Genomic DNA, 17,013 nt, shown 5'->3' on the forward strand with positions numbered 1-17,013 from the left:
GAAATCCCGTGAGTGAAGCGGTGAAAGTCCTAGTGAGTGAAGCTAGGCAGAAGGAAATCCTGGTGAGTGAAGCCAGGTGAAAGTCCTAGTGAGTGAAGCTAGGCAGATGGAAAACCCTAGTGAGTGAAGCTAGGTGAAAGTCCTGGTGAGTGAAGCCAGACAAAGGAAATCCAGATGGATCAAGGATGATCGGACATCTGGTGTTGGGAAGTCCGAGTAGGTCAAAGGATTGACTGGATACTTGGCAAGGAAGGAAATCCAGATGGGTCAAGGTTGACCAGACATCTGGTGGAAGTCCAAGTAGGTCAAAGGATTGGCTGGATACTTGGCAAGGAAGGAAATCCAGATGGATCAAGGATGATCGGACATCCGGTGTTGGGAAGTCCAAGTAGGTCAAGGGAGTGACCGGATACTTGCCACGACGAGTAAAAGTCCAAGTGGGTCAAAGGATTGACCGGACACTTGGTGAGTCTGGCAGGTCAAGGGAGTGACCGATGCTAGGCATGATGTACCAACAGTCAAGGTTGACCGGATGTTGGTTAGGAGTTTGGGACTTGGTTTTGGGCAAAACCAAGTCGGATCGATCCGTGGATCGATCCAGCTTGGATCGATCGCTGGATCGATCCATCTCTTGCACAGAGGAGCTCTGGATCGATCCGTGGATCGATCCAGAGGTCCCGATCGATCAGCCGATCGATCGGGCCGCTTCGCGCGATAAGCGCCGGATCGATCCGTGATCGATCCTGCGCTGGGTACAGAGGCGCTCTGGATCGATCCGTGGATCGATCCAAAGCCTCCCCGATCGATTCGGAACATTTGAATCGATCGGGATCCGACCGTTGGCGTCGTTTATAGCTGCAGGCGTGCGATGGCTGCGAGCATCTCTTAACCGATTCATTCCAGCTCTTCACCAGCTTCTCCACAGCTCTCTACAAGCACGTGATCGCCAGTTCTTGAAGGTTCTTGGAGGCTTTCCAAGTTAAGAGGCGGATCCATTGCAAGAGGAAGAAGTTAGGGTTAGGGTTTTCACTGCATTTCTTGTAAGCTTTTACTTAATCTTTACTACCCTTTCTTCTTCTTGTACTGAGAGTCTTGTAGGGCTTCTCCGCCCTCGGTAGTTACCGAAAAGGAGTGTTTCATAGTGGAGGGTGCGTGCGTGGTGTGGATCCTTGGATTAGTCACCTCCTTTGGAGGTGGATACCAAGTAAAATCCTAGTGTTAGCGTGGTTGTATTTGTTTCTGTATTTTCCGCTGCATATCCTTGAAGAAACAAGCAACGCCAAGCGACGAGCACGCGACGAGCTATTCACCCCCCCTCTAGCTACTTTTGGTCCTAACACATGCTTCATGAAGGCGCCTTCAAGCTGGTTTTCCAACTTGTGCTTCTTTTCCAGCTCCATTGCATTGCCTTCCGATGCTCCGATAGTTTGGGTTATTCGGCCAACCGAAATAGGGCTCACCGGAACCCAATTTCCGGCCTTCCTCGAACAGGCTTCCATCCGGCTTCTCGTCTCTCGAACGCCGCGCACGTTCTTCTCGTCCACCGGAGTACTCTTCCGGAGCTCTCTTGTCCTTCGGACGCACCAAGCCCGTCGGCTCCCTTCCCGTGTCGTCCTTCTCGCTAGCTGCGTCTTCCGCTCGATTTTCTGCGCTCCTAAGCTCCTGCACACTCAGACACAGGGATCAAACATAAAACAAGACCTAACCAACTTGGTTGATCATATCAAAACACCCACGGGATCAACATATATTATTCTTTTAATGAGTTAAATTTAATATATTAAATTAGTCATTAATTTAATGATCTCATAATTAACTCTCAGAACTAATACCAACAAGATCAACATCATATTATATCAACTACGAATTATAACTATTATAAATTTATTTAAGATAATACTAATTTGTCTTATATTACCATAACTATAAAATTATAATTATTACAATTATATTGTAGCTATAAAATTATAACTTCTACAAGTATATAACTACTACAATAATATTTCAAAAGGTAACATGTGCGTAGACGAAATTCTTTTTGATAATAAATAAGAAAGAGATGTTAGACTATTCCAATTAAAAGGAATGCCCTTTCAATTTTTATCAACACTTGTAATCGCTAATATAATAATGGTAAAATTATCAATAAAAAATATGGATACATTTCTTTTATCATGGAAAATTTATTACAGGCACACGAATAATATGTATATTTTTACAAGTACAAAGATATGATAAAAAAAAAATGAGAACTGAATTTTTGACCTGTTCATTGATATTTTCACACAAAAATATTAATTTGAGCAAAAACAAGATCAACAACAAAAAAGATCACTCAAGAAGCAAAATTTCCTTCAGCTGCATCAGCATTTTCAAGAACTGCTCAGCAAATTCATCAGAAGTTCAGAAACTTTGTGGAGAAAATGACAAATTCACAGGAGAAAACACCACAGTTAATGGTGCATGGTCCGAAAGCGAGTAATTCTCCGGCCACATCCCCTCCTCAACTTCCGGCGGAAACAGAACTGCATCTTTAACACTGAATCCTAATGCAACAGGCTTTGCGGTGTTTGATCCCCACTCGGTTCCCAGCTCTATGCTTTCCTGAGGATGCTCTGACCATGTTGGACTTGGACACCAAATTCGCTGCTGAACAATGATGTTTTAACCCAGTCGAGTTAATTTCCAAAGAAGAGCAGTTTCGAATAACATATTCAGAAATGAGAAGGCTAACACATTCAAGGATAATTACTGAGTTATGCTGAAATGTGAGATTTTTTCCAAGTAGCCTCGTTCAAATAGAATTTGAACATGCCGAATGATAGTTTACTATACATGAACTTGGACGATAAGGAACATCGCAGACTTGAAATTTACCTGAAATTCTTCATGATCCACCATACCATTTCCATCAATGTCAGCTTCAGTCCACAAGTCTTTTGCATCTTCAGGAATAAGGCCATCGCGATGACCAGTCAGACCTAACTGCATCGATTCAAGGAATGAGATCATGCACTTTAATAGTGTTAAAAAGGGTAGCCTAATCTTTATCAAACATTAGTACCTGGTGGAGTGCCTGACAGAACCCGGGATAGGTAATGTAGTCACCAGGACTGTCGGCTTTAAGGAACGCAAAGGCATTTTCTTCAGAAAGAGAAGCTGCTTGCAAAAGATACTGAAACAACAAACTGCAAATAGTTAGCGAAATCCCTTTGTGAAGAACTTTCTCTGTGCGTAACCTGGAAAAGAAGGCCCATACATTCCACAAGCACCATAGTTCATTTAGTTAGGATACCTGCGGAATATAAAAGAACAGAGAATGATTTTAAAACTCGTACGATGCCAAAATTAAATCTCTGCTCAAAATCCAACAAACTCTAAATGTCTAATTAAAACTCATCCCAAAGCCCCAACTGTAATTTTATCTCGCTATTCCGTGGGCTAACATGTTGTTTTATAACACATGTTATTTGATGTGAGTTTATATGTGTAGAATCCATCAACCCATATTCTCTTATTATTAATGGCTTGATAACAAAACTGTATATAGAAGGTGTTGTCCCCGTAGAAAAGGATAACTTGAGACCTCCCCGCTTCTCATTGGCGAGGAGAGTACGGCAACCTTACCGTAATCCTTATGGAAGATCCGCCTGCTGTTCTTCTTCTCAAGACCACCAGATTTCATGGATGAAACTAAGACGATGACAAATTCGCTACATTCAGATTCATCATTTTTATTTCGTTTATTAAATTTCGATGTAACTAGATCCTGTGCACGAATTTTTTTTGAATTCATGAGGTTTGCTAGAATTTGCTTTAGGATTCATGATTAAGAAAACCTCAGACACCAACCCCACAGTTGTGTCATCTAATAGCTGCATCATTTGCACAACCCTTCATATAGAGATGTATAGGTCTATTTTTCATTTTGTTAGTTAAGATTTAAAATCACCAAGCAAAGCAAACTGCCAACTTTAGTATGTACTTGTCAATCGAAATGGGACTATGTATTTATAAATGAAAAATATACCTCAGAGTTTGAGAAAGATTATTTACCTTAATAATGGCAAAGGCTGATTCTTTCCAGCTAGTTCGAAGAGGTTTCCTAGAGTTGTTCGGATTTAAAAGCCATATAAAATCAACACCGCAAATGTTCCCGTGATGGTTACGGTGGCTCACCCACTACAAATTAGAAACACGATAAGGAAAGCAAGTTTAGAAGTATCTGCATAACGCCTGAAATTATATAGATTTTTACCCTGTGGCAATCAGCATCGCTGTCGGTATAATGGTGAGCTGCATCGTACGATGACACAAAACCTTGTGATATGAGAAACTTGTATACTTGACCTCGTTTGCTTCCGTTCCAATCTCTGTAGCAGATGATAGATTACAGAAAATCTGATTCAACTCAAACTTTCAAAAGGCAATGAAATACCAACCCACAAAGTATGATAGGAATAGGACTAAGATCGTTCTCCTTTTGATATGTCTCGATGGACTGAAGTATCTTGTATACCTAACAATTACAACGACAAAATACAGTCCCTGTCAGGGTTCCTTTGGACTGAAAAAAATGAAATAGATCAGAGACGATAATATAGTACCTGTTGCAAGCGGACTATACAGAGACTAGCATCGTGTGGAAATAGCAAATGTGTATTTACGATAATAATTTGTACATTTATGCTGCTACTACACCCTTGCCATAAAGGAACAACTGATTCAACACGTAGTAGCTGCGCAACACGGTCTCCCAAATCATTAAAGAGCATCTCACGATAATCTATAATCGTAAAACAGTCTCTCCGAACAGCAGTGAGGAGCCCTGTAATACGAGCATACGAATTTAATTCAACTAGAGATTCAGTATCAAGTTGCATGATGAAAAGGAGATGAAACATTCTGATTTCAACTAGCGATCACTGAATCGTTAGGCACTAATCATATATCTAGTTCAGGATGTTTCCATCATAGAATATGAAGTGTCTGATTTCACAAAATATGTTGAATTTTTTAAATATGATTTAAGCAACTTCAGCTAGGAATCCAGATGATCTTTGCAAAATGAAGGGGAATCTAATGGCTAATATGGCATTTATGTAGGGATTCAATGCACAAAAGGCCGTCATACTTCAAGACAAAAGGCTGTCAAATCAAATTTCAACCCTTGAACTTTGAACAATGATACCGTTTAAGTTTATTTGCTTACAGACATCCATTCACTAGAACCTAGGTCATACTTGCGGTTAATTATTTAGCGATAAAAATAATAAGGGAAAAAACCTATAGGCTTACACCTCACTCTAGAATCTCAAAAATTCTATGACAACGTCTTGGACCTAATGCAGATCTGCTATAATAAGGAACAACTACACTTAAACTGCCGTTGAATTACAAAGTTTCATAGAATTCCCTTGATTGCTCTGTCGTAGCACCAAAGATACACAATGTCAAACAAAAAATAAAGAGTTGAATAGAGAACAAATTACTCAAGAGAAAATCTGATTATGCCAAAGATATTCAAACATAATTGGACCCTTTTAAAACCCCAACCTAAACAAATTTGGAACAAATCAAATTAAATTAAACTTCTCCGAAAAACTACCCTACACTCCAAACTAAGACAATTAGCAACCCAAAGATTTCTTTTAAAGACTTATTTTCCCATAAAGAAGACAAGGACCTACTAAAATGAACTTTGATAGATCTACAGAACAAATACAATAAAGTAGCATTATCATCATCATGATCAATCAACTGATAGTTATCCCAACTATTTGGGGTCAACTACATGTATCCTATCCCTCCATTTATCTCTATGATTACCTTTAGCTGAAAAAGGGCATGGATTTCCAAAAGCAAGAAGCAAGTAAGCAACCAACACTGGCTCCCTTTGAAGGGGAGCCTCCGCGCAACTGTAAAATTACTGTCGTGTGAAATGGAGGTCGCATGTTTGAGGCATGGAAACAATCACTTGCAAAGCAAGGTAAGATTGCGTACAATAGACCTTTCTCTAGACTCCAGATTGACGGGAGCTTCATACACCGGGCTGCCCTTTTAACAATGAAAGACTATCTACAACAAATACTAATGCAACTACAATAAAAGATGCTGAAAGATGTCGGTATATGGATATTACCATATCAAATAATAATGATAGGCATTAGCAATTCATAAACCAAACCAAATTCTGACAAGGGGCAAGAACTCAAAAGGCACCATCGCCGCGGTTGTTTGTCCGAGGAAGCTTGAAGCTGATATACCCAGCATCTCCAAGCCTCTTCTCGTACATATCCACCAGCTCCTCGTTCCCCATCCATACCTCCTGCAAAATCTCAATCAACAACCATCGCCCAAGATGCGATCTTTGTACCAAGAGGAGCAGTAGCATCGATTACCCCACCTGAAGGCAAATGATGGAGGACCGGTCTCCCAGGAGTCGGTCGATGATTCGCTCATTCCGGCTCAGCCAGTAGCCCCTGTACTGGCTCTCTCGGCAACTCTGATCCTAAAGGGAAAGCGAAACCAACGCCGGAAACCTAAATAGAAGGAACAAGAACGGAAAACGAAGCCAAATCGACTGGATTCAGGTACCTTCTCGCTAAGGCGCTTGTAAATGGGTGCGAGGATGTTGAAGGTGGTGCAGGAGACGGACAGCTTGGAGATCATCCTAAGGAAGTCGTGAGTGGCGCGCCGTCGTTGTTGGGATGGTGAGGAGGGAGACGCGAGGAGGAAGCGGGGATTTGGAAGGGGGAAGATTTAGAATTAGGAGGAAGCAGGAGAAGCCATGGGCGGAGAGGAGAAGGACAAGCAACGATGGAAAGCGACCGCTTGTCCCGGTTGCCGCCACAACCTTTGCTTAGGGCTGTAAACAAGCTTGGCTGGGCTGACCCGGACTTTGGAATATTTAAATTTATTTAATAAGGTAATCAGATTAAGTCAAGTTAAATTTAAAATAATCAAACTTTTAAAAAAAAACATTATCTTATCAAGTCTTCTAAGACTGATTTAAGGCTGATTTCATGAATATAAAGAGAGATACATATAGATATATAGGACATAGATATATAGTGGAGTAAATTTCAGGTCGTCAGTTTCTGAAAATTGATCTCTGACCATTATGTCAGAGATATCATGCGCCTACTGTCTACGCTACGCCCTGAGGGCATGAATCAAGCTTTTAAAATGATTATTTAAGTTTGACTTAGTTTATTTTTTATGAGCTTAACTTTATTGAAGTTTGGCTTGAGCTTAGTTCACTTAGATGTCATCAAACTCTTAATTCAATCTTGATTATTTAAAACTTTTACTTATTTGATTAGTCATTGAGCGTGATAATTCAAATTTATTATTTATTTTATTTTATTATTTTATTTATATAGTATATTGATAAGAATTTTATTAATGAATATTGATCCTGTCCGAAGGCTGAATCAATGGACGCTGGGCACGTGGCGCTCCCCGGCTGCTGATGTGGATCTTCGACTGGTTGCAGGAACCTCCAGCGAACCTGCACAGAAGTCGGGCCGGGAAGGGGTTCCCGGCGGCGACCCTCGACGCTCAAGTCAGGCAAGCAAGCAAAAAAGAGTGGCTCCAAAGGTGTTGAACGCGTACCTCCGGCGAAGTATAAGGTTCTTTATAAAGAGCGGTGAAAGAGCTCACGCACGTCCACCGAGGCGCATACGTGTCCGTAGCCCATACCGCGGTATGCGTCTGTCAGAAAGCTTACCTCACGCCTTACCGCTACAGTCCAAGCACGCCTTCGATGGGACAACAGGACACCTCGTTGTCAGACTTGGAGTATGGCCTAGCCATAGGACCTGACAGTTGTCATAAGATGTTTTTGTCCTTCTCTACCCACCACAGGCCGGGGCGCCCGTCCGTCCGGCTGGACAAGGAGTCCGTCCGTCCGGCCTTCATCTTACGCTCCGGCCGGATGACACTCACATCACGTCCGGCGATCCGTTTGCATCGATATGCTGGGTAGATCCTCGGTAAGGTGCTATGGGGACTGCTAGCGGTAGGTGACCTTGTCTTCGGCCTTCCGCTCGGCCCTTCATACTGTTCAATTGAGCGTCGGAACCCCGACTTCTGTCGGGGCGCCTTTTGCCATCGGTTATTCACCGGTCGGCCGGCCGGGAGGTCGGCCCATCTTTATCCGGTCGGCCACCTGGCCCTTTGACTCCCACGTGGCATTGACCCCTCAGAATGGGGGTCCCCTGTTCTAACCGCCGGATCACTTGCCTCCCCCTCAAGTCTAGTCGAAGGAGGCGAAGTCCGACTGACTGGACTGCCGATCTGACTGGATAACGGCCGCTACACTAGTCCGCTCGGCCAGGCATAGAGGTGCTCATCCGTTCGGCGGTGTCTTGCTCGTGCCTTGTATTCCCTTGAAATCCCTATCAAATCCTTTCCCTTACTGCCAATCACGTGCGCTGCGCACGGTAAGGTGCGCTCATTAAATGCGACCTGTGTCCTGCTGACACGTGGCGATTCTGCTCTTGTCAGCGTATGGCGGTGGCGTTACCTCCGATGGGGCAGCCGCCGTTTGAAATGAACGGCTGGATGATGACCTCGTTCTTCGCGACCTGAATCGGACGGACATGGCCGTTCGACGCTAACGTTATAAGTCTCGCGGCCACTTCTCTCCGCCGCCTTCTTGTTTCATCGACCTTCTTCTCCACGCTGCTCTTTCTGCTCCGGCGATCCTTATTCCCCGTCTGTTTGGTGCGCTCGCCATCTTCTTCCTTTCCTCGATCTTTCTCGTACCCGTAAGCCTTCCTTTTCAGCTTCCCGCCTCCTGTATTGCTTTCTTTTTCATTCTGTTGGCATTTTCTTTTAGTTTTTCTGTCAATACTTCTTCTGTTTCGACCATGGCGAGTACTTCTACGCCTACAGTCGGCGCTCCTAGTCTCTGGTATACGACTATGGAGAGCCGATTCGATGAAGAAGACGCATTGCGTCTCATTCGGACGTATGAAATTCCGGCTGACCATGAGATAGTTGTGGCTACTCCTTCCGATCGGCCTAATGATCCGCCGCCCGGCACCATTTGCTTCTTCCGTGATCAATTTTTGGCCGGGCTGCGCTTTCCTCCACATCCGTTCATCATCAAAATATGCAACCACTTTCGCCTCCCGCTCGGCCAACTAGTCCCAAACTCAAATAGGTTGCTGAGCGGGGTGATAGTCCTTTTCAAGTTGAACGATATCCCCTTGGACCCCCAAATCTTCCACTATTTCTTCTACCCAAAACAATCCGAGTGGGGGACCTTTATATTTCAATCTAGGTCGGGTTTCGTCCTATTTACCAACATGCCGAGCTCCAATAAGCATTGGAAGGAGCATTTCTTTTTTATGCGTCTCCCCGAGCGGCCGACCTTCCGAACGAAGTAGCAGACGGCGGTGCCGAATCAACCGGGTCTTGGCAAATTCAAGAGTCATCCGGCGTATCTTCATGCGGCCAACCAGATGGTCGGCCAACGTTACGATATCGACAAGTTGCTCCTTCCTGGAGTAATGCATATATTCGGCTTATCTCCCATCCAAGACGATCTGCCTTGCAGCATGAGTAAGCGATTCTTATCCCCCTTTTTCTTTTGTGCTAACTGATTTATTCTTTGTTTCTGCAGCTGAAGTTATGTGGCGTGCTAAGGCAACCGAAAAGCTCAAGCTAAAAGCCGCCAATATTGAGGCGGTGAAGGAAAAAGAGGTAGCCGAACGGGGTTTGGTTCTGACCGGCCCTGCAACTGAAGGGAGAGAGGGAGCTCAAGTTGCTCCCGAGGCATCGGCCGCCCGCGTCTTCACCGACGAGGCCGCGGTCGATGTCACAACATCTGCCCAGGCCGAGGAGGAAGGCCGATCGGCTGACGAGGCACCATTGGTGACTCGAAAGCGTCGTCGGCTAGAGCAAGCCGCTCAACAAACTCCAGCAGGAGAGCAACTTTCTGAGCGGAGCGATGATGCTCATGCGGTTTTTGAGGCGGTCTCCTCGGAGCACACTCCGACTTAGCTTGACTTGCCACCGACCATCCCTGAGGCGCAACCTTCCACCTCTCGGACTTTACGTCGTCTTAAGCGACTGGGCGACCGTCCGGTCCCGATCGGCGAGTCCTCTGGCCATGCTGCTACATCTCAAGATGACTCGAGCGGGCCGAGGGTGATTAAAACCGTCCTAAGATTTCCCTCGGAGGAATACCTACTGGCCGCCGATCGGCCATCGGTTCCCGAACAACAGATCACCCTCACCGGTCCGCTCGCCAAAGTCTGGGAGGACGCGCGCGTACGCGTCGCGCTCATGTCCCCCAGTCAGCTAGGGGACAGTAACCTGCAGCAGGCGACTGGGGTTTGCCTTTCTGCTTTATCGATACTTTTTGTTTTAGCTTTTAACTTAACTGCCTTCGTTCGCAGAGTTGGGTAGAGCAGATTGCGGTTAGCAATCGACTGGCTGAGCTGGAGGAAGAAATGAAAAAACTCAAACTTTCGGAGGCAAACCAAGGGCAATCCACGGCTGCTCTGGAGAAAAGCAAAAAGCTTTTGGAAGCCGAACGGAAACGAGCTTCTGATCTGGCGAGCGAGGTCGCTCGGCTTGAATCTGTGGTCAAACAACGGGATAAAGAGGTCAAGACGGCGACCACTCGGAAGCGCAAGGCCATCGACGACATGGACCTAATGAAGGTGGAGATCAGAGGGCTAGAGCAACGCATCAAGGATCTGGATGCCCTTCTGGCCACCGAGAAGGAGAGCCGTTCGGCCGATCGGCTTAAATTTGAAGGGGATTTAAAGGATCTCCAGACTGCCAATGATGCTTCCCGAGCCGCGCTCAAAGGGTATCAGGATGGGGAGTCGGCTCGCTCTGACGAAGTGAGGAAAGCATTTGTCCGCTCGGACGACTTCGGAGAGAAATTCACCGACAAGATTTCCCTCACTTTCGAAGAGTCGATCAAGTCGGCGGTGGATTACTTGAAGACTAAAAGCCACCTTCCCGCCGAGCTGACCATTCCCCCAGAGGATTTGGCTACCGTGATGGGCGGCATTCCTGATGCTCTTTTTGATTTTGACGCGTGAGGAGTGATTATGTTTTTGTACTCTTGTTGTTCGGCACAACTTATTTTGCTGTAACTTCTTTTGTTTGCCCAGCGTTTGGAGTAAATAGATCATCATCTTTCTGTTCTTGCAACTTTTGTTTTGGCAAAAAAATTTTCTTTCGTCATGTTTAAAGTGTTCTTTAGAACTCCTCCGCTCGGCTTCATACTCTAACATGAGCTCAAGCCGATTGTTTTCAAAAAACGCCTTTCGCCATGCGACTGCATAGCCGCTCGGCGCGCGAACGTCATTCATTCACGCGCTCTCATCTTTAATTCTTATTAACAATCTTTTGCCTAGCACCTTACCTCAAAGGGGGTTTTCATCTATTTTTGCTAAGCGAGCCGCTCGGCCGTATGTTGGCCTTAAAGAACAGGCTCTGTCATCGATCGGCTCTTACCGCCGGAATGTATCACGTAGATGGCTATCCGCTCGGAGGGTTTATAGACGCCGGCTCGTCTCTCGATATTTAACGTCGGAGCTCGACAGTCTTCCGCTCGGAGGGTTTATAGACGCCGGCTCGTCTCTCAATATTTAACGTCGGAGCTCGACGGTCTTCAAGCCGGGGTTTTTATAGTCACCGGTTCGACTCTACGATTTAACGTCTGGGCTAGATGGTCTTCAAGCCGGGATTTTTATAGTCGCCGGTTCGACTCTACGGTTTAACGTCTGGGCTAGACGGTCTTCAAGCCGGGGTTTTTATAGTCGCCGGTTCGACTCTACGATTTAACGTCTGGGCTAGACAGTCTTGAGGGCTAATTCAAACCCGGCCGATCGGCTCGGGGGTCTTCGCCATCGAGCCTGTGGCTCGTATATAATCCGCCCGGCCGATCGGCTCGGGGGGTCTTCGCCATCGAGCCTATGGCTCGTATATAATCCGCCCGACCGATCGACTCGGGGGTCTTCGCCATCGAGCCTGTGGCTCGTATATAATCCGCCCAGCCGATCAGCTCGGGGGGTCTTCGCCATCGAGCCTGTGGCTCGTATATAATCCGCCCGGCCGATCGGCTCAGGGGTCTTCGCCATCGAGCCTATGGCTCGTATATAATCCGCCCGGCCGATCGGCTCGGGGGGTCTTCGCCATCAAGCCTGTGGCTCGTATATAATCCGCCCGGCCGATCGGCTCGGGGGTCTTCGCCATCGAGTCTGTGGCTCGTATATAATCCGCTCGGCCGATCGGCTCGGGGGTCTTCGCCATCGAGCCTGTGGCTCGTATATAATCCGCCGGCCGATCGGCTCGGGGGTCTCGCCATCGAGCCTGTGGCTCGTATATAATCCGCCCGACCGATCGGCTTGGGGGTCTTCTCCGGAGGAACTAATGCAAATCATATAACTGACAGAATAAATAACGGGAAAACTGACCGGGGTCATGAGAATGGCAGAACTCTCCGGCATCGTCCATCTTCACGTTCAAGATCAGGCGCGTTCCCACAGACGACGCCAAATTAATCCTGTCCGAAGGCTGAATCAACGGACGCTGGGCACGTGGTGCTCCCTGGCTGCTAACGTGGATCTTCGACTGGTTGCACGAACCTCCGGCGAACCTGCACAGAAGTCGGGCAGGGAAGGGGTTCCCGGCGGCGACCCTCCGACGCTCAAGTCAGGCAAGCAAGCAAAAAAGAGTGACTCCAAAGGTGTTGAACGCGTACCTCCGGCGAAGTATAAGGTTCTTTATAAAGAGCGGTGAAAGAGCTCACGCACGTCCACCGAGGCGCATACGTGTCCGTAGCCCATACCGCGGTATGCGTCTGTCAGAAAGCTTACCTCACGCCTTACCGCTACAGTCCAAGCACGCCTTCGATGAGACAACAGGACACCTCGTTATCAGACTTGGAGTATGGCCTAGCCATAGGAGCTGACAGCTGTCATAAGATGTTCTTGTCGTTCTCTACCCACCACAGGCCGGGGCGCCCATCCGTCCGGCTGGACAAGGAGTCCGTCCGTCCGGCCTTCATCTTACGCTCCGGCCGGACGACACTCACATCACGTTCAGCGATCCGTTTGCATCGATATGCTGGGTAGATCCTCGGTAAGGTGTTGTGGGGACTGCTAACGGTAGGTTACCTTGTCTTCGGCCTTCCGCTCGGCCCTTCGTACTGTTCAATTGAGCACCAGAACTCCGACTTCTGTCGGGGCGCCTTTTGCCATCGGTTATTCACCGGTCGGCCGGCCGGGAGGTCGGCCCATCTTTATTCGGTCAGCCACCTGGCCCTTTGACTCCCACGTGACATTGACCCCTCAGAATGGGGGTCCCCTGTTCTAACCGCCGGATCAAATATGATTCGTAAATATTATTCGATATTAAATATTAACGAGTTGAATATTTATACGTTCAACCTTATTTATTTAATTTAACTGTTCAAATTTATTTATTTAATTAATCTAATAATATATATTTTGAACGAATATAAATAATCTCTTCTTAACTTGAACATCAAACTTATTCAAAATGTTAAATTCATTTACAGCACTACTCACTCGCTCGTTGGCCTAGATCCGTAAATGGGACGCTCAGCCGGGTGACAACGCTGCATGTGTAGGGCGGCAGCACACCCGCCTTACAACATAACATTAAGAACATCCACCTGAGTATTAATGCAGCTAGCTACTATCTGCCATGTTGAAATCTGAGAAGGCATTTTATAGTTTTTTTTTTGGGGTTGAAAAAGCATTCTACGAGCTTTTTTTTAATAAATTTAAAATTTTTTAAATAATAATTTTGAATCATCGTAAATGGTAATATGGTAATAGATAATTTTGAATAGTAAACTGTAATAACCTTGAATGGTTAAAATTAAGGATGGATATTTTTGAAACTATTGAATTCATGATTCTAAATTATCGATTTCGAACCACCAAACCGTCGAGTCGGATCTAACTACCTGTTGAGAAACAGGAGGCAGCCGGTCATCCGGGTTGGAGCCGCCAGATCTGTGGTTTTGAGTGGGTATCTGCTGCTGGATTTCAGGTGGCAGCCCCCGGATCTGTGATTAGGAAAATTTCTATTTCAGCGAGGGAGATTAGATTACTGTCGGCTAACTTCGAAAAGAAAAAATTCTACAAAATTAAATCTTTACTTTTTAGTATTTAATAAAAAGTTTCTTCTACTTGTCACTAAATTACACAGCTGTTGGTACGTCATTTTTTTTATAATGTAATTGTGTAAGTTTTTTAATAAAAATTATATAGAAATCTAAAATGTCCGAATATCAAAAGACTCAAAAAGAGACAGTAAATCCTCAATAAAATCTAGTATAATATTTCTTATTACATTAAATTAATTATCAGCTATAGTAAATTTAATACTTATAATTTTTCGACATACAACATTTCCATATTTGTAAATTTATTATACCATCTACATCTATAAAATACTACATAATTATAATTACATCTATAAAAATACTACATAATTATAATTACATTCCGATTGAAATCCGACTGCAATTAACTGCAATCTCCTTTTAGATTCTCATTCTCATCTATATTATGATTTAAATTGAACAGACGATCAAAGACTACTCAAGCGGTCATATTATTATAAGTGTCGAAAAATTATAATTATTAAATTTGATATAACTGACAAATAATTATTAATATTATAAAAAATAATATATCAAATATTATAAAAAAATTATTCCCCTTAAAAAATCGTACCTCATCTCATTTAACTCTCCTACCAAAAGTTGATATATTAGTCTTTTTCAAAATATCTCTCCTCTCTCTATTCTTTGACTGTTGGCTATAACACATATGGTGGGCGCATGATATTTCTGGCGTAATGATCAGGAGTCGATTCTCAAGAACTGATGACCTGGGGTTTACCCCGCCATGCGCCTATGGCCTGTGTACCTGCATAAACCTCCCTCCATATCCATGGAGTCGGTACTAGGGGGCCGCTAAGATAACGAATCTACGTTTTTGACTGTTGACTATAAATTTATTTCATAATTTATGTTTATATAATTTAAGGAATAAGCCATAAAATACACCTGACATAAGAGTAATTCATTTGATGAACATAATAAAATTTAAAACTTAATTATATTATATTTTTGTATACTCAAATTTTTTTTTTTTAAAAATAAATGTTAAATTTAAGATAATCCTCTCAATTTATCCATTTTTATTTTAATTTTAAAATTAAAAAATAAAAATATAAAAAAAGTTAATAAAAAGTAAAAATATTAAAAATATTTTTTGTATTTTTAATTTTAATTATAAAAGAATAAAATAAATTAATAAAAAAATAAAATAAAATTTTATTTGAAAAAATTAGCAACCACTCTATTTGGTTTCCATGGATTTTTTCCAATAGGAAAAAGAAAATAATATACATTATTTATTTTTATTATAATAATATTATTTCCATTTTTTAATTAGTACACAAAAATAAAAATTTATCCATTTTCAAATAGTTTTTTATTTGATTATATCCCGATCCAATTAAGAATTTAGATAGATAAGAATAATACATTTACACATTTATCAAAGAAAATCTTTTTTTTTAACTTAAAAATATTTTATGATTTTCTTTTGTGGTGTTGGTTTTGAACCTAGTGGTGCTGATTAAAAAATCAATATTATTTTATGGTGTTAATTTTTAAAAATCACATCACATTACTTTGTTCTTCTCTTATAGGTGTGTTAATTTCTAAAGATTAACACTAATACGATGTTTTTAGAAATTAGCATCGTACTGGTCTTCTAAAACTCACACTGGAGTGCGTGTCAATTAGCATGTAATCATAATTTTATTTACAAGATTCAGGATGAGACTTATACATTATATCCATCTCTCTCATCCACTATATCCATCTCTTTCCACTGTACTTTTTATTATATATTAATATTTTCCCTCCATATTCATGGGACTGACATTAAGAGGATCACTAAAATAATGAATCTATCTTTTATTATATGTTAATGTATCATAAATCTAAATACTTTAGATCTATAATGAGTTTAAGTTAAAACTCATTGATAAATCAGATATGAGTGAACAAAAATTTATTAAAATTGAATTAACTTAATGAACTAATCGAATTTAAAAATTCATTTTTTGTTTTTTTTTTTAAAAAAAATTGGTTCAATTTTTTGTTATTTAGTTCAGTTTTAAATTTTATAATTTGATTAAACTAAATAAATCTAGTAAGAATATTAATTAATTTATTTTTTATTAAAAAATATAATTAATTAAATGAATATTGGGGTTTTAGTTAAAATCGAATAAGATTTTAAAATTTCGGTTAATTCAATCAAAAATTGAATTAATTGATATTTGATTGATTTGGTCAATTCGATTTTCGTAGGAAAATTCGGTCGGTTCAAAAAAAATTCAATTTATTCAATTTTTGGTATATTTGGTTCGGTTAGTTCAATTTTGACCGAATACTCAACTCTACCTAGAGAGCTTTGATCAAATTTATTCCAAGTGCTACAGGTTTATGAAGTGTCCCATAGTCTAGATCTATTATCTTGAATTCATTAACGACAGTGATCAAAAAATTTTCGAAGTTTCAGACTTTAAGACAATTAGGGCTTACACATAATTTATCATAAGTATGTCAGAACCAGATATAGAAATCATAAATTTCTTCAATGCACTCAACTCTTCCATTATATGTCAAATTTTAAGAATCTAAATCTCCTATGTCTATTAATGATTTCAGTTGAAATTCAGTGATATATTTAAAAAACTCTGATTAAACTCATTCTAAGTGTTATATGTTTTTGAATGCCCTGAAGTTTATATATACCCAAAGCGATTAGCTTAAAGTCATTAACATCAATAATCAAAAGGTTTTCAAAATTTTAGACTTTAATACAATTGACATATATATATATATATATATATATATATATATATATATATATATATATATATATATATAAGTATCCTGGAGTTCATTTGTTCCTAGAGATA

The 17,013-nt window shown here is 42.2% G+C and overlaps 1 protein-coding gene across 6 annotated transcripts; it reads right to left on the reverse strand.

Annotated features, from left to right (window-relative positions):
* Positions 1–2,139: 2,139 nt before the first annotated feature.
* On the reverse strand, positions 2,140–6,871 carry LOC122056743 (uncharacterized calcium-binding protein At1g02270-like). 6 transcript variants are annotated; one of them, XR_006133374.1, is made up of 11 exons: positions 6,598–6,652; positions 6,407–6,511; positions 6,004–6,328; positions 4,608–5,918; positions 4,443–4,519; positions 4,259–4,373; positions 4,057–4,182; positions 3,260–3,295; positions 3,065–3,175; positions 2,878–2,985; positions 2,140–2,649 (listed from the first exon to the last, which is right to left on the reverse strand). XR_006133374.1 is itself a non-coding variant. In XM_042618837.1 (10 exons), exons 1-10 carry the CDS (start codon positions 6,670–6,672, stop codon positions 2,404–2,406), a joined length of 1,281 nt encoding a protein of 426 aa, XP_042474771.1. In that variant the 5' UTR covers positions 6,673–6,871; the 3' UTR covers positions 2,140–2,403. The 6 variants fall into 6 exon arrangements, 5 of the variants coding, with proteins under 5 accessions (XP_042474771.1, XP_042474769.1, XP_042474770.1 ...); XM_042618837.1 differs by lacking the exon at positions 3,260–3,295 and having other exon boundaries at positions 2,140–2,646; positions 4,608–4,828; positions 6,223–6,328; positions 6,407–6,505; positions 6,598–6,871; XM_042618835.1 differs by lacking the exon at positions 3,260–3,295 and having other exon boundaries at positions 2,140–2,646; positions 4,608–4,828; positions 6,223–6,328; positions 6,598–6,871.
* Between the last annotated feature and the right edge of the window lie 10,142 nt (positions 6,872–17,013).

Source organism: Zingiber officinale, chromosome 3B, assembly GCF_018446385.1.
Source record: "Zingiber officinale cultivar Zhangliang chromosome 3B, Zo_v1.1, whole genome shotgun sequence".
Lineage (NCBI taxonomy): Eukaryota > Viridiplantae > Streptophyta > Magnoliopsida > Zingiberales > Zingiberaceae > Zingiber > Zingiber officinale.